At 38.9% G+C, this 21,543-nt stretch overlaps 1 protein-coding gene across 1 annotated transcript; it reads left to right on the forward strand.

The window, feature by feature from the left end:
• Nucleotides 1–19,526: 19,526 nt before the first annotated feature.
• Nucleotides 19,527–21,219, forward strand: LOC115745761 (BAHD acyltransferase DCR). Its single transcript, XM_030681337.2, has one exon. It carries the CDS (start codon nt 19,614–19,616, stop codon nt 21,000–21,002), a length of 1,389 nt encoding a protein of 462 aa, XP_030537197.1. The 5' UTR covers nt 19,527–19,613; the 3' UTR covers nt 21,003–21,219.
• Nucleotides 21,220–21,543: the final 324 nt, after the last annotated feature.

Genomic DNA, 21,543 nt, shown 5'->3' on the forward strand with positions numbered 1-21,543 from the left:
ATATTGTTCACATCTTTCATTTTATGCAAAATGAACTAGAATTTTCGAATTATTAACTGATCACATATTTACCTCTAACTCATTTGATCAAATACTCTAAACAGCACAAACTGCATGCTATTTTGATTCTCAATTCTAATAATAATCAAATAAGATCTAAACTTTCAGCAAAAATAAAAAGAAAAAGAAAATTTCACAATCTACCTTATCCACTCCTAATTTAATAATTTGACTTTTTTTTTTTTTGGTTCCTATTTCTAACATTCATCTCCCCGACTTTTGTTCTGCCTCTTCCCAAAAAGCGGGAGTCAAAGCCATTACTTCCTAGTCCTTTTACCAGTAGGGCCGCATACCTACCGTTGAATCGGATCACTTGTGCAAAGTTTTTTTTGAATTGATGATGTATGTTCTAATTTTCATTTAAGGCTCCGTTTGTTTTGAGAAAATTGAATGATTTAAAAAATATTTTTTTAATAATAATCGCTTGTATCGCTTACAAAAATAAATGAACGATTTCCTTTCATAGTCTATGAAAATGTTCGAATATAAATTTTTGCTTATCATAATAATATTTTTTCACTGACTAATTATTTAAAGCAACACAAGCAATCATTTTTAAGAAAATATTTTTCAAATCAGTCAATTTTCTCAAGACAAGCATAGATTTCAATCATCTAAAACCTGTTTGCGGATATATGTATACAGTATTTCCACTTAGGTCCGACAATATATAAACTAGTTGTGGCCCAACCTCAAATCATTCCATTCATGCACCTGGACGAATAATGACTAGTGTTCCGACTATTTAAGTGGTTTATAATGTATAAGACCGAGGTCCACATAGCTCAACCGCAAGTTTAATCAATTTTTCATGACGAAGGTCAATGGACTGCAATACAGCTTGTCTTGGTTGGCATTTTCTTTTGTCTCCTAAAAGTCATACTCTTATGGCCAAGCTGAGAAGGACAAATGATGCAAAATGGGCACCCATACTTATATTTCATATCAGGGAAATCAAGGAAAAGAAAAAGTTTTATCACCCCCATGAATAATTTTAATATGAATAATTGCTGAAACGGTTTCAAATGTGTCGTTTGGGACTTATCTGGTTTTAGAATTTTAGCTTTTGAAATTGAGCTGAAATTTTTTACACTTGGAAATGAATTTTCTCTTTTGCAACTGATTATTGGATCTTCTGCCTAGCATGAAGGTGTTCTTGCTACAGAGAGATTATATTGAACTCCCCAAAGTTTGGAGGAACATGAATAGATTAAGGCCCCATTTGTTTCGTGAAAAGTCAGTGATTTTGAAAGCATTTTCTTAAAAATAATCACATGTATAGCTTCAAATAATCAGTCAATGAAAATTATTTTTAGTACGGATAACAATTTGTGTTTGAACGTTCACTTAGACGATGAAAATATTTTTCATTTTTGTGAAACAAATGGAAGTTGAGATCGTTTTCAATTTTATATGATGTCCTTGAAAGTTCGAATAAGGGATAAACCGTTGGTGGGATACCGAGGCTTCTAACTTTTATGGCGAAAGTTCAATTGAGGGCAAGATTCACAGCAACTACTTTTGGAAAAGCTCGCTAAAATTGTAAAAATTATTTAAAATACGTGAACTTGAGTCTTAAACATTTTCATACAATTAAGGCTTAATTTATTTTGCGAAAAATAAGTGATCTTAAAATATTTTCCTCAAAATGATTAATCAATGAAGAATATTTTTATTATCGATAATAATTTATTTTTAAACATTTGCACATACAATGAAAAGCTGCCGTAAATGATAAAGCTTCTGCCGTGGAACTCCTTTCTGTTGTCGAATCACTCGCTACTGCTAAACAAGATGATGGCGTACTTGGTGCTGCTCCGGAAGGCAGGGATTGATACTTCCTTATGTGCTGTTTCGGGATCAACTTATTTAGCTGGGAAAAACAACTTCTTTATAAATAATATATTTTTTGCGAAACAAATGGAACCTAAGTTAGAAACCCTTGTTCGTAAAATGTACGTCGAAATTCCAACCTGACAATATGGAATTAAACTCTCCCTTTTATATTTAGGTCTTGATTGAGTTTTTTCAGGATATAATTGCACCAACTAAAAAATTTATTATCTGATTACTTCTAAAGTAAAAAGTTAGGACTTAAATGCGTAATTGCTTAATGTAGGGTTTGATTTAACTTTTGTGCAGAAATTTAGACCTATAATCAAAATGTTAAAGCTTGATTACATCCTGTTGTGACCCTTGGCGGGCCTCGAGGGTGTTTTAACATATTGCTAAGTGGGAGTCAATAATCTTCTCGCGAGATAGCGCATGCATTTAACAGAGTCTCTGCCAGTCCTTACCATTGCAACTTGGTTTTTCATTCCTTTTGAGCCTTGTTATCCTAGAGTAGCCCCACTAATCTTTACTAAGCCGATTAGGAAATTCAGTTACGTTAGAAATTTTTGTTGAACATTTCAGCAGTTTTGAAATATTTAATAAAAACTTTGATAGTAGTTATGACAATCATGAAAGCAAATATTGTGTAATAGTTTTGCAACAGCCGTATAATCGTTTTTCAACGATCATATAATGGTTTTCTAAAGGCTTATTAACAGCTTTGTGACGTTTGATTTATTTCTTCATAAACTCTTCATTATTTTATTATAGCAGAATTGTTTTATATCAATTTCCAAACGACTCTCTCTTTCCTTTACCTATAAATTGCTACTCCGAACATAATTAGAAAGGGAGATAGATATATCAAACCAATAATATTCTTGTTTCTCTTTACATATTTTTGCTTTGTTTCTTGGGTAACACACATAATGTTGTTTTGGTTCTTTCTAATATTCAGTACGAAATATAGAAGAAGGTCTATTGTATCTTGGGAGGATAGCCATTAGAAGCCTATCACACTGAGTTTCGTACTCCAAGGGTGGAATTACCCTTAAGGATTGTGCTTGCATGCCTCATACATTTTATTCTATTTTCTCATCTTTCCCAACGGATTTCCGACAATTCTTGCTTTATATATGTTCTAATATTTTTCCAATAATTCTAGCACACATTAATCGATGCATTTTTCCTCTTTATGAAAGACATTTTCATGTGTTTCTCGATTTCATTTTATTTTAAGCTACATCAGCGAGTCAATGAATTGTTTAACACAAATGATAATTGATAGATAAACAAGAAAACTGTTGAAATATGCGCAGAAACTAATCCGGATCTTGCAAATAAATCAATGCGAAAAGCCCGGAGAAATAACGATGAACAATAAAGGACACCAGAGATTACGTGGTTCGGTCCAAATATCGGTACCTACATCCATGGGGAGAGCCAGCAAGAATAATCCACTATAATCGGAGAATCGCAGTTACAATCGCTCAATACGCTCGTGTTTCCTGCACCTAGATTATATCCAAACCCTAAGTGTTTACTAATAAAACAACTCACAAGTGGATATAATAAATGGAACTCACAAACACAAATCAATCGTGTTGAAGCACGTTCGCACGGCCAACAAAACGAGAACCCGGACGTTCTCTTCATTCTCGTTCAAAGTTCGTGCGAATATTAGAAGCGTTCCTGTGTGCAGCTCCTTCGCTTGTGCGGCTTCTTCATCGGGAAGTAAAAAACAAATCCGCACGTTATTTATTTGTGCCTCTTTTAAAAGAAAGTCAACAAATCTAACTTTGACTGGGACCCACCAAATTATCTCATTCCTTTTAATGATGAGGCTTTGAGAACATAAGCTAGTGCACGCCTTCTTTGAGGATAATAAACAAGGCTACAATATATTCTTCAACATCCGAAGATTCGACTTATAATTCTGTTTTGCATCAGCCAATTCGAAATCGATTTCATAAGCTAGTTTAAACTCGAGATAATTTAACAATTCTCCACCTTAGCTCGAGGTTTAAAACCAAGTCAATAGTGTTCATCATCCATGCTAACTCTCCCAACGCCCCCACTAGCGCTCACTCTCTGCAGACGCCAATAGTGCTCAAGCAAAGCTTGAGCTTCGCCAAAGGAACTGGCTTAGTCATCATGTCTGCTGGGTTCTCTCTTGTAGCAATCTTTTTCACAATAATTTTACCCTTCGCTAAGACATCTCGGATGAAGTGATACCTGATATTGATATGCTTTGTCCGCTCGTGATAAATTGGATTATATGCCGGATATGTCGCACCTTGGTTATCACAGTGTATATTAACACTTTTCTGTTCTAACCCAAAGTCCATGAGAAAACCTTGCAACCATATCGCTTCTTTCGCAACAAAGGTTAGTGCCATGTATTCCGCCTCGGTCGACGACAAGGCCACGTGGTCTTGTAAGGACGCCTTCCAACTAACTGCATCACCTACAAGCGTAAACAAGTATCCCGCTAAAGACCCGCACTCATCCAAGTCACATGCATGATCGGAATCCACATACCCCATGATCTCACTGCCATTACTATCCCTCCAGTATACTATACCAGCGTCTGTTGTTCCCTTCAAATATATGGGGATCCATTTCACGACTTCCTAATGAGTTTTACCTGGACGCTTCATATAATGACCGACTACACCGACAGCTTGTGAAATATCGGACCTAGTGCATACCAAAGCATACATGATACTACCTACGGCACTAGAATAAGGAACATGAGACATATGTTCCTCCTCCTCCTCGATCTGTGGTGATAACTTAACTGAAAGTTTAAAGTGCTTTGCTAATGGAGTACTCACAGACTTCGCTGACTGCATATTAAAACGTGCGACAATTTTCTCATATATTTCTTTTGAGACAGATGTAATAATCCTGCAGTCCTATCACGCAAAATCTTCATACCCAAAATTTTCTTTGCAGCACCTAAATTTTTCATCTCAAACTCAGCACTCAACTACCTCTTCAGCACATCAATATCGGACATATTTTTCACTTCTATCGACATATCATCAACGTATAACAACAAATATATCAAAGACCCATCCTCCAATCTCCTAAAATAAACACAGTTATCCATCTGACTCTTTGAATAGTCTTGACTAGCCATGAAAGCATCAAAACGTTTATACCACTGCCTAGGAGACTGTTTTAGCCCATATAAAGATTTCTTTAATAAGCAAACATGATCTTCCTTACTCGGGATAGCAAATCCCTCCGGCTGCCTCATGTAAATCTGCTCATCCAACTCACCGTGAAGAAACGCCGTTTTCACATCAAGCTGCTCTAACTCAAGATCTTGTGCAGCAACTAAGACAAGCAAAACATGAATAGAAGTATGCCTTACCACGGGAGAAAACACCTCATTATAGTTAATGCCCTCCTGCTAGGTATACCCCTTTGCAACAAGCATTGTCTTATATTTTGCTGCCTTGACACCGGGAATGCCCTCTTTTCATTTGTAGACCCATTTACTTCCAACAATTTTCTAGCTCTTTGGTACTTTAACTAGCTCCCATGTTTGATTTTGATAGAGTGATTCCATCTCTTCACTTATAGCCCCTAGTCACTGCGACGACTCGGAACTAGCCATCGCCTCAGAGTAAGACGAAGGCTCATCTATCTCCACCTTGTCACCTACGGTCAAAGCATAAGAAAAATATGTATAAGCATAACGTACCGGTGGTTTAATTTGCCTTCTCTGTCTGTCTGCGGCTATACTACGCTGCGGATGTACTGGTTGTTCACTATCACCGACTTCAGGAACCGAGGCCTCATCTGCAGTCTTAACATCTGTTACCTTTGAGATTTTCGGAGTCTCCACCTGAAGCTCCACCTTACTACTAACACCATGATTTGTCTGCTCTGCTGGTTATGTCTCAGAATTCTTCTATCAAAGCATTGCGGTCTCGTCGAAGATCACATATCTGCTGATTAGAAATCCGGGTGATATGGGATCGATGCACTACAATCGATAGACTTTCACCCTATGTGCATAACCCAGAAATATGCACTTGTTCGACCTCGGCTCAAGCTTACCAGCACTCACATGAGCATACACAAGACATCCAAATACTCGTAATCCGGAATAATCAACAGGTTTTCCCGACCATACTTCCTCTAGAGTCTTCCACTCAATAGCAGATGATAGAGATCGATTAATCAACAGGTTTCCCCGGCCATGTTCACTACTTCGGCCCAAAATTCCTTGCCTATTCCAGCATGCGAAAGCATGCTCCGAGCCCGCTCAAGTAAAGTTCTGTTCTTCCGTTCTGCCACGCCATTTTGTTGTGGTGTCCTAGGTACTATGCGGTGTCTCACAATCCCTTCTTTCTCGCAGAACTCGATAAAATCTTTATCACAAAACTCTATGCCGTTATCGGTTCTTAGGCACTTGATCCGTTTATCCGATCGCTTCTCAATTAATGCCTCAAATTTCTTGAACCGATCAAACACATCAGATTTGTACTTCAGAAAGTACACTCATACCTTCTTGGAATAGTCGTCAGTAAATGTCAGCATATAACGAGCATCTCCTTTCGAAGCAACCGGAGACGAGCCCTAGACATCTAAATGAATATATTCTACCGGTTGCTTGGTCGAATGAATACCTGTAGCAAACTTAATACAACGCTACTTCCCAAAGATGCAATGCTCACATAAGTCTAACTTACTTGTCTTCTGACCCTTTAACAACCCTCTATCACTCAATATCGTTATACTTGCCTCACTCATGTGCCCTAGACGCATATGCCATAAACCAGTTAAATCAAAATTTGACTCACCCGATGAAACTACAGCAGCTCCTGTCACGGTCTCTCCTAGTAGATGATAGAGAGAACTCACTTTATTTCCTTTCATCACTATCATGGCACGTCGAGAGATCTTCAGCACTCCATCTTCAGCAGTGTACTTACACCCGATATCATCGAGTGTCCCTAGAGAAATAAGGTTCTTCTTGAGCTCCGGTACATGTCTAACATCCGTCAATGTGCACACCACGCCATCATGCATTTGGATCCAAACTGTTCCTATCCCTACGACTTTACGGGTTGCGTTATTCCCCAATAGAACTCTATCACCATATGCAGTCCGGTAAGTAGTAAACCAGTTCCTATGAGGCGTCATATGATAAGAACACCCCGAATTTAGCACCCATTCGTCTCCTGACGAACCTGTAATCACACATAAGACAACCTCTGCATCACTAGTGCTCTCTTCAGCAACGTTCACCACACTAGTTGTGGTTTTCTGCTTATCACCTCTGTTTCTCAACTTGGGATAATCTCTCCTGATGTGCCCCTCTTCGTGACAGTCAAAGCACTTCACGCGTCTCTTGGACTTTCTATGATGTGACTTGGATCTGCTTTTACCTTTGCTGCTATTGGACCCTCGTTGTTGCTCTCTACCCCGAATCACTAGTCCTCGCACTACATCCCGCACTAAACTGTCATCTCGCAACTTTCTCTGCCACTCTTTAGAAAATAAGGCGAACTTTACCTCTTCCGAGGTAATCGTAGTATGCTCCTACAACAGTGAATCGGTAAAGTGCTCCCATGACTCTGGTAGGGAAGCCAACAGCATCATGCCCTACTCTTCATGATCAAGTGTCTTACCGACATTCTTCAAATCCATCATGAGTTTATTAAATTCATCTAGATGGGTTTCGATAGACGTACCTTCAGTATATTTGAACTGGAACATCCTCTTCAACATGTATAAGCGATTGTTCAAACCCTTCGTTACATAGAGTGCCCGAAGTTTTGCCCACAATGCTGCGGTATCCTTCTCCTCGCCTACCTCTATTAACACTTCATCCGATAAATTCAACAAGATTAAACTTCTAGCTTTCCTCATTACCACATCTTTTTTAGCATCTGTCATCGTTTCGGGCAACTCAGCCTTGTCCTCTAATGCTTCTGCTAAACCTTGAGTTGTCAATAACACCTCCATTTTAAGGCTCCATAATCCAAAGTTGTTCCTCCCGTTAAACTTCTCAATTTCAGCTTTCATTCCAGACATAATTGCAATAACAATATATCCAGATAATAATCGGACAAGCAAAAGCCCCAAATCACAATCCGGAATATCTGAACCTAGCTTTGATACCAATTGTTGAAATATAGCGCGCGGAAACTAACCCGGATCTTGCAAATAAATCAATACGAAAAGCCCAGAAAAATAACGATGAACAATAAAGGACACCGGAGATTACGTGATTTGGTCACAATATCGGTACCTACATCCACGGGGAGAGCCAGCAAGAATAATCCACTATAATCGGAGAATCGCAGTTACAATCGCTCAATACGCTCGTGTTTCCCGCACCTAGATTATACCAAAACCCTAAGTGTTTACTAATAAAACAACTCACAAGTGGATATAATAAATGGAACTCACAAACACAAATCAATCGTGTTGAAGCACGTTCGCACGGCCAACAAAACGAGAACCCGGACGTTCTCTTCGTTCTCATTCAAAGTTCGTGCAAATATCAGAAGCATTCCTGTGTGCAGCTCCTTCGCTTATGCGGCTTCTTCATTAGTAAGTAAAAAACAAATCCGCACGTTATTTATTTGTGCCTCTTTTAAAAGAAAGTCAACAAATCTAACTTTGACTGGGACCCACCAAATTATCTCATTCCTTTTAATGATGAGGCTTTGAGAACATAAGCTAGTGCACGCCTTCTTTGAGGATAATAAACAAGGCTACAATATATTCTTCAACATCCGAAGATTCGACTTATAATTCTGTTTTACATCAGCCAATTCGAATTGATTTCATAAGCTAGTTTAAACTCGAGATAATTTAACAAAAACACTCTAAATTTGAATAAGTAAATGAATATAAACCTGCAAATCTTTTATACAAAAAAAAAAAAAAATCAACTCGAGTCATGTCCGAAAATTAATATAAGGCTTAATTATAAGACCCTAGGACAGGAACCAGCGAGCAACCCTAATCTTGAATTTTCAATTGAACAGGAATCTGTCATGCGCGGATATTCCCTAGAACAAATTAGTCTGTGAATGAACATTGAGCATATGATGAGAAGATGCAAGTATATACTTTAAATACCTGTTTTCCAAAAACGCAGTAATGTGCTTCGAAAAAGAGCTTTAGTTGGCTCTCTCTTCACTCTCTTTCGAGCAAAGATTGAAAACGACGCCGAATCTAGATAATGGAGCCGCCATCCTCCACTTTTAAGAAATCGAATATTATTTCAAAATATTTCTTGTCGTCTTTCTTTTTCCACGTTACTTATCCCAAAATATTATTTCTAGGGTTGAGTCATAGCCTGACAAGCACCTATTCCAGTCCACGTGGCTCCCCATTTCATTTTACTTATGCTGGTACATGAATGAAAGACTTCAATTTTGTTCAATTTTGACTCTTTGTTTTCCATTTATCATTTGTTAATATCACCATTCGCGAGAAAATCGTGGACAAGTGCACCACTACCACTGACTACAAATTGGTGAAAAGATAGTACCATAATAGACTCATTTACGTATAATGCAGACGAAACCTAATGATTACGTCGGAAGTGTTACGAAGGGACGTCCGACTTCATTCTGAACGAGCCCTATTATCTGTTAACGAGTCACGTAACTTGATTTGATGACATAAATATAGGGATCAACAATAGGGTTTTGTCACAACAACAACAAAAAAAAAGCCTAAGAGGCTAAGAGCACTTGTTAGGTAATTAAAAAAAAAAAAAAAGGGAATATGACAATTTTCAAACGACTATTATTCTCGTGATATGCATAATTTATATTACAGAATTGAATATTTACCAATTAATAATGATGTTAACGCGTGGCTTGAATACGAGCCCTTTTGTCTATTAATGATTCACAAACTTAATTTTATACAATGAATTTAAATATCCATAATAGGATTTTGTTAAAAAAAGTTTGATACCACACAAAAATTTCAAATTGGTACACCTGTAATTCTCAACACTATTAAATCTCAAACTGGTATATCTGTGACAAATTTACCCCATACTATTTTTTTTACCATAAAAAATCCTAAACTCGTATAACTGTGAGAAATTTATCCTAAACTATTTTTTTATCACAAAAAATTCAAATTGGTACACATGTAACAAATTTGTCCTAAACTAAACTTTTTAACCTTAAAAAATCTCAAAATGACACAAACATGACAAATTTACCTTTTTTTGGTACTCGTTAAATAGAGATAATACTACGAAAAACTCTAAATTGATGCATCTTTGACAAATAAATAGAGTATAAAAAATTCAAATTTGTACACCCGTCAACTGTCACATATCATCCAACTCAACAATTTGATAAAAAAATTATTAAAATCTAATGGATGGTAAATTTTTTCACAAATGTACCAGTTTGGGGTAAATTTGTCACAGATGTACCAGTTTGAGATTTTTTTTGTAAAAAAAATAGTTTTGAATAAATATATCACTGGTGTACCACTTTGGATGTGGAATTTTTCGCGATCAAAAAATAATTTGGGATAAATTTGTCACAAGTGTACTAATTTGAGGCTTTCATGGTATTAATCCCAAATGAAAATGCCGTAAGAGCATTTGTTAAATAGTCAAATTAGGGAGTATGGATATTATTCTAATAAAATGGAATTTTCTTTCTAATCCAACTTTTATGAACAAAAATATTTTCACTTGTTAACAATTTTTTGTTATGAACCATTCTGTATATTTGTAGTATTTATTTTATTTTATTTTTTGGAAGTAGTTTGAGAAAGTCAAGATTTTTTTTTTTTTGAAGAGAAAGTCAAGATGAAGTGCTGATAAATTGCACTAATGAAGATACCCAATGACAAGTCGACACGTTTCCAATCACTTAGCTAGGGCAACAACAAGGAGTCCCTACTTTGCATATCGCTATCCTGGGCCTTATCCGTCAAGCTAGACATGTTCTGTCTGACTAGATTTGCTGCCCTAGTTGCAAGTTGAAGGGCAGTCTAATTTGTGACATCAATTCATTGTACCTTTGTAGGTTGGTCAAAGTACCTAACATTCTTTTCTGCAACAGCTTGTAATTACATATTGATAGTGTCATTGTCTCCTACATCAGCCTCCTACCCAAATACAAATGTCTCCAAATTACACGAGCTTGCTGTCTCTCTCTCTCTCTCTCTCTCTCTCTCTAGGTCCTCCAAAGAATTTCCTTTTCAAGGGCCATTTTAGATGCATTGAATCAAAAAACACTTCCAATATCGGTTTACACAAATGCATCCAATCTACGCTCGATAGGAAATCTGGAAAGGAATGATATCATGAGATAAAGGCAATCAACATTCATCTTACTCTATGGCCCATGGGAAATTATTCAATTAGTTCTAAACATATTATAAGAATGTCAATTCAACCCTAAACTTCTCAACTTTTCTTATTTGGTATTAATCCTTTGTGCGAAATTTCAATACCGGTCAATTTTCACTGAAAATCGCTATCGTAGCAGACTTGCCACGCAGATGATTGGCGATGACTAGACTATCTCACAAATGATTATATTGGAATTTTGCACAAAGGTTTAAGACAAATGGATGAAATTGATAAGTTTATAACTGAATTGACATTAGCACCATAGATTTTGGACTAATTGAGTAATTTTCTCCTATGGCACAATGTTATATTTCTAAAATCTTGGTTCGGACATAAAACAAGAAATTAACAGTAATGACGTGGCAGCAGAGAGAGGTGAAGTCTCCTGTGAAGTTGGTTTCTGTCTTGATCGATTTCTATTCTAGGTGATTGCTTTCGCAATACCACCTTTTAAGGTTGGTCAAGCTAAAGGCACTAATTTATCAATCAAGGGAGAAGAATCTAGAGATTGTTGAGATGACTTTCACTATATAAAGATATTACAAAGTCTTTCATAAGAAAACAATACAACAATGGAAAATAATAATAAAGGGATAACCATATTACAAAAATTGTCAATCACTTGATTCTAGCATCTTCAAAAATCAACCCTTGTGATTTTGATTGATATCTCCAGATTCTTCTCCTTGATTGATAAATCCGTGGATTTACAAGCAACTGTGAGATCCTTTGCTTGTTCTGGTGTTGAGGAAGTTAGTAAAAAGTTCTCACATGTGACGAAACAATCTACAATATCAATGCCATGATCTTGTTTGTCATGAGTACTTCTCCGAGGTTCTGCACAAGTTTGTGCAACTTAATTTGAGCCCTGGACTTCTATAATGAAAACGTTCATTAGTGTAAGGCGACTTCGTCAGTTGCTAGCAGAAAATAGAAGTAAACTAAAATAGACCAGTTTTAGGGTCGACTGGTGCGGTTACTAGTTCCAAAATTCAAAAACCAACTCTAACATGATAGGCTCCAGGTTCTTGATCTAGAATCCACCCACCCTAGAACTAATCATCCCTGCTCAACCTCCCATAAAGCTAAAGTTCCACGTCGAATGCGCACGTATGAGTTCAATTGTTCATAATCTTCACTTTACTTTTGTTTTTGTTGGGTCGAAATCTTCACTTTACTTAATTAACTAAAATCCTCACCGGGATCTTGACTTGGCAGGAACTTAAAAAAAGGGTAAAGAACAAATCAGGAGATAATGGCGAAGGTTAAAAGTACAAGCGGGCACAATTATGTCGCCTCTTTCCCCGCGCTAAAGCCATCTAATGATGATTAGGGAGGGGTAACATTCATAATATAATCGAGGACGGTGCATAAAGCAGAGGCTACACAAACAAAACATTCTTGGATCCTCTTCCTCTCCCTCTCTGTGGCTACAACAGAAAAATAGTCGCCGAAAACTTCAAACTATGCTCACTATTACACATTTACCTTGAATTCTTTTTATGATATCAAAAACCCCAAACTATATTCATTATAACGCATTCATTGTAAGCTTTTCCTTGTGACATTTTAAAACCCTAAACTTGTACTTATGTGCATATTTACCCTCCGTCAAAGATGTGTCGAATAATTTTTCAATCAAAATGACGTTGTTTTTTTTTTTTTTTCGATTAAGCCATGTGGGCACCATGTCGACATATTTGCTTTCTTAGAGCCCATGTGCGCAGATTTTTAATGGTGCTTAAGAAGGTACGTGGATCCCGCTCCATGCGGAGCGAGTGGGGATTCTGGAAAGCCATCTCGGCGAGGGTTTCAAGGGGGCAGAGTTTTCTGGACACCAGAGGGCTTTTATAATTTAAGCCCATAATTTTTTATTTGTAATTTAAGATTGGACTCATAAATAACTATTGTTATATATGCTCATTTTCGTTTGTAATTGAGTAATATAATGAGATATGCGATATGATAATTATAGTGGAATCTTTAACTCTAGTTTAAGAATGAACCAGAATCTCGTATCTCGATTTCTCTTTCTCACTTTTTACGCTTTGCTTTATTGTGATCGTGCACCGAATCCTAACAAATTTTAAAGTTTTTAGTGCTTTTTGATGGGTTGTTTCCCAATCCGAATCAGAACAATCACACGGATAATAGAAAAATAGATAAAGCACAATTTACCCAGGTTCATCTCGGAATAGGGCTACGTCCCGCAAAAAGATTTCACTATGATTTAGGTTTACAGCCACACAATTTGTTACAACGATATCTCATACGAACACAATATATATGACTTAAAAATGGGTCCAAAATCTAAACCTATCCAAACTCCTTTGATCCCATAACAAACGGGCCAACTTAAACACAAGCACAAACCCATTATTGTTTCAAGGGCACTGCTCCCGAACCCTTGCCCGCTCATTGGGGAGCGGAACCTCCGTCCTCTGACTAGGCAGGGGGGACCCCCGTTTCGGAGGCGTTGCCCTAAAATCCTCGCATTTCATGTGCATGGGTCATATATCGTCGATTCATACTTTAGTTTTTTTAAGCTCATGTGAGCATGCCCGGTATGAGAAATAAGAATTCTCGAAGTATTCGTCAATGTCAACACATTTTACCCGATTTTCTACTTTTCAAGACGAGGAACGCGGGGAGGAAGGGATTCACGTTTAACATGAAAGCGCGTTTTCGCGAAGGTCAAACAAAGTCGTCGCGCCTTGGCTTCCACCTTTTCTAGAGGAAGTCGACATTCCCTACAAAACAGGACGATGTTTCTTTTGTCCCCATCGTTTGATGTGCTCTGTCGAGTCAAAGCGAAGCTAGTCAATCCATATGTGTGTTACACGACCCTGAGATCGAACTAACTAAATCGAAATAGTTTTGCTTCACGGTCGAACCGGAGCCGACGCGCATCTCTCGCATGCTAATTAACAGTTAGTATCCAATAATTTGTAAGATTTAAGGAACTTCTCAATTTTGCTAGATGGCGAGGACTCGACTCGCAAAATTGAAAAGTTTAAAACTGAATCAGTATCCGTACAAAATATTTTAGATCGATCTGGATAATTTCTCCTGTGAGATGGTGAAAAAAATTCTGTTAGAACGTATAACATCGTTATAAAGATAACTTAACATAAACGATATTATTCTTACTTTATTTGAAGGGTTCAAACTGGCAGTGCGTGCTATAGTTACTGAAAAAAAAAAACTAGTCAGAAAAATACTCACATGCTTGATTGATGAGTTTTCGAACAGGTGTTTTATTGATCAGTTATCATTATAGATTCTAAAAAAATATTTTTTAACGGCTCAGTCCATTTCTCATGAAGTTCGTGTTAGAAATTTAATAGCAAAACCTCTATGCGGAAATTCAACATCAACGAATTCTCGATATTCGTGATTTTCACGATAAGAAAGATGAAGATATATCTTAATCCATAGTGATAACATCAAGGATGATTGTTGCAGAAAACGGGAGTGTTGACACCTAAATTTTGATTTTTAGAAAATCATTCATAAAAATGAGAGTTATTCATAATTCTCACAAAAAATAAATTTTCGTGCATTGCATATTTAATTTTCGTCATGTCGGGTAGGTCCAGAGATGAGTCAATTGAGCATGATTCCAACGGACGACCGAGTTAAAATCGACCCGAAAGTCATTAGGGAGGGTGCGGAATTTTTTTACTATGATTTTGGACTCAAAACAGCCCGTTTGAGATCTTAAAATTGCAAAAAGGCCTTAATTAATTACCCATTTTATTAGTTAAGGTCTAGGTGAGTCCGGAATCACAAAACGAGCCCATAAAACATTGAAAAATAGCCCATTTCTCCCTCCTCATTCATTTGGCCGAAAATTGTAAGAGTCGACTCCTCAAGATCAAAATTTTCGATCTAACGATCGATATCTAATTGGAGCTTTTGATCTAACGGTTTAAACCCTACAACTCAAAGCCCTAGTTTTCTCTATAAATACATCTTTATGCCTGGGGTTAGAGGGGATTTTTGGATTCAGAAAATTGAGATTCACGTGAGATTGAGGGAGACCAAGGAAAAGGCACACACGGCTGAGAAAGGGCAAGCGCAAGAAGAGGAGAACGAGGCACGATCGAAGCTGCTGTCCATAGGCGTTTTTGCATCGAATTGGTCCGAGTTTTGTCTCGCGAACTAAGGTAATCTTCATATACTTTCAGCCTTGATTCGAGCATGTTTTTTTATCTTGTTTTTACTGTTGTTTCACACTAAAAACCATTGCTGTTTCATGCTGTTTAATGCTAAATTCGCCATGGTTTGATGTTTGATTTTTATTGTCATTAACGATACAAAATTGCTGCTGTTTTTGCCTCTGTTCAATGTTGCTATTCGCTTTATTCGCATGTTGTTTCGCTGCAATTTTCTTGCTGAAATCATTGTTGTTTTCACGTTGAAATCACCGTTGTTTTAGCACTTTTTTGGCTACTGTTTTAGGGAGGAATTCCTGCTGTTTAGGATGTTTTTGCATGCTGTTAAGTACTGGAACTTGCTGCAGTTTAATGACGAAAGCTACAACTGTTAAATGTAAAAACTTGTTGCTATTCATGGTTAAAATCAGCCGCTGTTTAGGGTTGAGGTTCGCTGCCGTTTAGCGTTCGATTTGGCCGTCCCTCGTGACGTTTGTTTGCTGATGATCATTTTTTTGGCACTTGATTTTCTGATCATATGCGACTTTTTGCTTGATCCGTTGATATGCTGAAGATTGCTTGTCTGATTTGTTTATTTGGTGAATCTAATCACTTAACTTTTTTTTGAAATTGAGAATATATTGAGCATGTTATCTTCGGTCGATATATATTTCTGGATTTCAATTATCTTGCGGTTTGGATTTCGAAGGATCTGAACCACGATCTTTATCTTGAGCATTTACGTATAATCTGATGATCCTTGGAAAATTCGAAAATTAGAGCATTTAGGGATAAGATCACACTGGATTTTGAGACAATCATATCTTGTAGAATATTGATATATTTTCGGAATATTCAAATAACTCAAGATTCAATCTGATTTTTTTTTTATAGATATTGACCGCATCTTTAAAATTCGGGAAATTATCTGATATACTTTGAAAAATTTTAGAAGATAATCTTTCTAATTTTTAAAAGATGTTGATCCTTTGTGGATAGGAGCCTATCTCCTTGAAAATTTCAGAATCCCTTAAGGATTTTCAAAAATTCAATAAATATTTGCACATCTTTAAACAAAACTGCTTATAATGTATGCTCCCTGGTGCCTAGTCCAGTCGAAAAATTAAATCACACGCCTTAGCCACGATCTCGTGGAATGGGATGGTGATTTAAATATAGAAACTCGTATTCTGCCCTTTGGCGAGAAGGGTCGTTGTATTTCTATATATTATCCGCATACCGGCTCGAATCCTCGAGGATGTAGCGGATAAAATCTCACTCTGACCCGGATCTTCGGGAATGAGAAGATTTATCGGAAAATCGGATTTAAAGGTATATTATGGGCATTTTTGTTTAATTTTGTTCAAATTCATCTGTTTCAATTCAAAAATTCGAAAATAAAAAAAGAAGGGAAAATCCGAAAAAAAAAAAGGAAATCAAAATCACAAATCATCAATCGGGAAAAGGCATTTTCATGAAATTTGGTACCGAAAGGGTGTTAATTAAAAATTAACATAATCAAGTCCCCGAACCCTAAACCTCCGGTTAGCAGAAAATAAAGTATTCTCCTGTACTTTATTTAGGTATCTAATCTACCTACCAAAAAAGATTAGTGGCGGCTCCTAAATTAAAAATCAAACCTAAGTTGTGAATTGGTAGGGCTTGGGAGAGTCCGTATTAGGTTAATTAATTCATCTAATTAACCTAATAATCCATTAACCTAAAAACCTAATTTTTAGGTCGCGACCAATGAAGAACCTGATTTCTCTCCCTTAATTCGCTGTCCTTTTGTATTGTTTTTCTGATGGAAAGAGATACAACAGTACCTCGTTGTGAACTCGCAACTCAAGTGAAGAGAGGACTAGGCCTTTTTATATTTATCAACAGATGCCTATTCAAGAGGTGTCTTCCATCAAAGCAAGATAGTTGCACCCTTTTATAATCAGTGGATTTTAGCATTTACGTAAACATTAAATCATTATTAATAATATCATGTGGGCCACAATTATTGTTACAGTTCGAGCTCTCCAGAAGGAGTGTTCAAGGTGGTAACCCTGTAGCTTGGAGTGAGGCGTAATGCTTATGATTCAAGTCACAAGCCATTTTCAATCAGTGGTTCAAGATTGGGGTGTTATATACTTTCTCACTTCTACCATCGGCATCCTTATCAATGTCGGCCGATAGCCTAGCACCTCCCGAGGTAGGTAGTTTTCCAGAGGCGACTCTCCTACCGAAACACTTTGTCTCGAGTCCACTCAACTCCCGCACTTCCGGTGGGTGCACTGCTCCACCACCATCAAACCATCACGCCCCAAGTGCATAATAACAATCCGCTACACCCAAATGGTCACCATCTTGAGTAATCTTTCTGGAAGCTCGACCCACATGGAACGAGTCGAATCATCGTAGGCATGCACATGCCAATTTTCGACCCCATCATGTCTTAATTGTTGGACAACCTTACTATATAAGTGCCCGATCATACCTGGAAATATTTTAGGTAGAATTACAGTGACACGTCCACAATAAAAAAAATAATGTCGTTCCACTTAGGGATTGATTGGGAGTAGCTTGCCTTATAATATAGGCTTGATTGAACCACTAGCCTTGATGAGCTTTTTTCCCTCTTTATCTTCTACATGCAATGCACACTGCGTTAATCAAAAGCAAGCACAACACAAAAGTACAACAGTGAAAACCTAAAACGACAAAGGATACAAGTCTAACGAAATCTAATAATCTCATGACAATGACCCTTGTTTTATCCTTATCTCCTTATGCTCCATGTGTCCCAAATCTTTTCTCTCTCCCATCATAATACTTTGTTTTCGACGAAAATGCCAAATAAAAATAAAAATAAAAAATGATTATTTATTGTGAAATTAGCGGTATGTTGTGAACCGTAAAAAATGAAAGATCCCACTAGCATGACAATATGACAGTATAACGGTAGAATGCAACGTATAAGATCAAAGGTGAGTCATGTTATGATTGCTAAATATTTTTTGCTATTCATAACATTTATGATTAATATTGCACTTTTATTCTGTTACGCTGTCATCTTCTTAAATCCCAAAAATGAATAACAAATAATTAAAAATTATTGCGGGGTCCACTTTTTCAAGAATCTAAACTGTTATGCTAAAAAAAAAAAAAAGAAACAATAAAAATTGGCATTATAAACAAGGAATATGCTTATATAACAGTTTTGTATCTACTGTAAGATTGACAGCATGTTGTGAGCCATAAAAAATGAATAACAAATAATTAAAAATTATTGTGGGGTCTACTCTTTCAAGAATCTAAATTGTTATGTTGGCAAAATCCTATAAACAACATGGGACCTTGATCATCTACCTTTCATAGTACCCAGGAAAGTATCTAAGTATATTTTTAGCCATTGATGCTAATCCTACCTCATTTACATACATACGATTGAAAGTACCATGCAGGCTAGAAGATCTTTGTCCTGGAGACGACACACATGTGAAATAGTTTTGCTATAATGAAGAATCTTTTACACGATGTGTATATACATTAGTGTCATTTCAAAAGATAAAAAAAAGAAGAAGAACGTGCGCAATTAGGATCAAGATGGTTATTCAAACCCAAGATGATTACTTTGACTATGGCGACGCATTTACATTCAGATTTAAGTGTCTTGTTGTTTAGCCAGGAACATACCATCTTTCACACTCACGAGGTAGTACGAACCCCACATTACAGATGATATCATCGCAAGCTCTTGTGAATGTATTATAATGTCTAGGAGGCACACAACAATGCTGCCGACCCAATCGACCAAATTGAAATATCATTGGCCCGATCACATCATTTTGCTAAAGTATCTGTCGATGATGCTGATTATTCAATAAAATCAATCTCATCGCCTAGACGGAGTAGATGATACTGTACCATTAGAAACCACGTGAATTTAGAATTCAGGATTTAAATCACATGAGATTCGCGTGATCTATAAATTCGACATGCACTGAAAGTGCATACATCCAGTCTATGCAATAATAATTTGAAACGAAACTTGTGCTCCAAATGCATGAACCCAACACTCCCAACCCCGACCTTCCTCCTATATAAACCCCCACAACATCCCCTTCTCCCTCCGACCAAATCCCAACACACAACCACCAATAACGAAACCAACCGCCACACACCACTCCCCCATAATCACCAAAATGCCATCCTCCTCTCCATCCCTCACCATCATCTCCAAATCCACCGTCTACCCCTCCTCCGCCGCCGCCGCCAGTTCGCTGAAGCTCTCGGTCTCCGACCTCCCGATGCTTTCCTGCCACTACATCCAAAAGGGTGTCCTCCTCTCCGCCCCACCTCTCCTCAACTTCTCCGACCTCGTCCTCCTCTTTAAGCGGGCCCTCTCCCTTACCCTCTCCCACTTCCCCGCCCTCGCCGGCCGCCTCTCTACCGACCCTCTCGGCCACGTCCACATTCTCTGCAACGACGCCGGAGTCGACTTCATCGAGGCCAAGGCCAAGCACCTCACCGTCCGCGGCGTCCTCTCCCCCGACAGGGACGTACCGGATTGCGTCAAGCAATTCTTCGCCTTTGACCGGACCGTCAGCTACAACGGCCACTTCCTCCCACTGCTCGCCGTCCAGATCACCGAGCTGGCCGACGGCGTCTTCGTCGGCTGCACTGTCAACCACGCCGTCACCGACGGTACCTCATTCTGGCACTTCTTCAACGCGTTCGCCGAGGCCGCCCAGGGATCGAAACGCCCGTCGAACTCCCCGGATTTCCACCGCGAAAACGTGTTCATCTCGCCGTCGGCGGTCCTCCGCCTCCCCTCAGGCGGCCCGGCCGCCACGTTCTCCCAGGACGAGCCCCTGCGCGAGCGGATCTTCCACTTCAGCCGAGCCGCGATCCTGAAGATGAAGTTAGTTGCCAACAGCGCTGGCGTCTCCCCGGCGGTGGCCGAGATCATGGGGAAGCAGAGCAACGACGGCTTCAAGGCCGGGAACAACAAGGTAGCGCCGACGGAGATATCGTCGTTCCAGTCGCTTTGCGGGAAGCTGTGGCGGAGCGTCACGCGCGCGAGGAAACTGGCTCCATCCAAGATAACGACGTTCCGGATGGCGGTCAACTGCCGTCACCGGCTCGAACCGCGGCTCGAGCCGTACTACTTCGGCAACGCGATCCAGAGCATCCCGACCGTCGCCTCCGCTGGAGAGCTGCTGTCCCACGACCTGGGGTGGTGCGCGGGGCTGTTGCACCGGAACGTCGTGGCACACGGCGATGCGACGGTGCGGCGGGGCGTGGAGGGCTGGGAGAGGGAGCCGCGGCTGTTCCCGCTGGGGAACTTCGACGGGGCGTCGATCACGATGGGGAGCTCGCCGAGGTTCCCGATGTACGAGAACGACTTCGGGTGGGGCCGGCCGTTGGCCGTGAGGAGCGGCAGGGCGAACAAGTTCGACGGGAAGATCTCGGCGTTCCCCGGGCGGGAGGGCGGCGGATCCGTCGATCTCGAGGTGGTGCTGGCGCCGGAGACGATGGCGGGGCTCGAGAATGACGTGGAGTTCATGCAGTATGTGTCGTCCATCGAGTGACTGAAAAAATTAAAAAAAAAAAAAAAAGAGGATAAAAACCGGGAAAACGAGTGACATGGCTGCCATCGGAAAACATCATTTGTGTGGACCCAACGTAGATATTATTCCAGATTTGAAAATGGCACGTGTCATAATACTGGTGGTCGTTTGTAATGGATCAGATGGTGACTCGATCAGAAGAATTCCAAGTGATTTGAGAAACTTATCTCATCATTTATCACAATTGAGAGACTAAATCCTAAGTAACTGATTGAGTGATTAAACTCTGAAACGCCGTCGTTCAATGTAGAGAATTTTTATAGGGTACTCTCCTCTCAATCCATTCTCTTCTCTCCCTCACAGCAAATCGAGCAGAGTAATTTGCAAAATCCCTTCGGCTCTTTCTTGAAAATACGAACGGCGTTAAATTCTGCTTTCGAGTCCCGGCATGTCAATTCGAAGTAAGCCCTTAAAGGCAAGGTTGGGTCGTTCTTCGCTAAAGTTCCGAGTATTATTTGGTACACGTGGGGCTGGGCTGGATAGCGATGGAGATTAGTCAAAT

This window comes from Rhodamnia argentea, chromosome 10 (genome assembly GCF_020921035.1).
Source record: "Rhodamnia argentea isolate NSW1041297 chromosome 10, ASM2092103v1, whole genome shotgun sequence".
Classification (NCBI taxonomy): domain Eukaryota; kingdom Viridiplantae; phylum Streptophyta; class Magnoliopsida; order Myrtales; family Myrtaceae; genus Rhodamnia; species Rhodamnia argentea.

What these genes read in the sequence shown, in the direction of transcription:
- LOC115745761 (XM_030681337.2), top strand. Translation starts at nt 19,614, where the DNA reads ATGCCATCCTCCTCTCCATCCCTCACCATCATCTCCAAATCCACCGTC.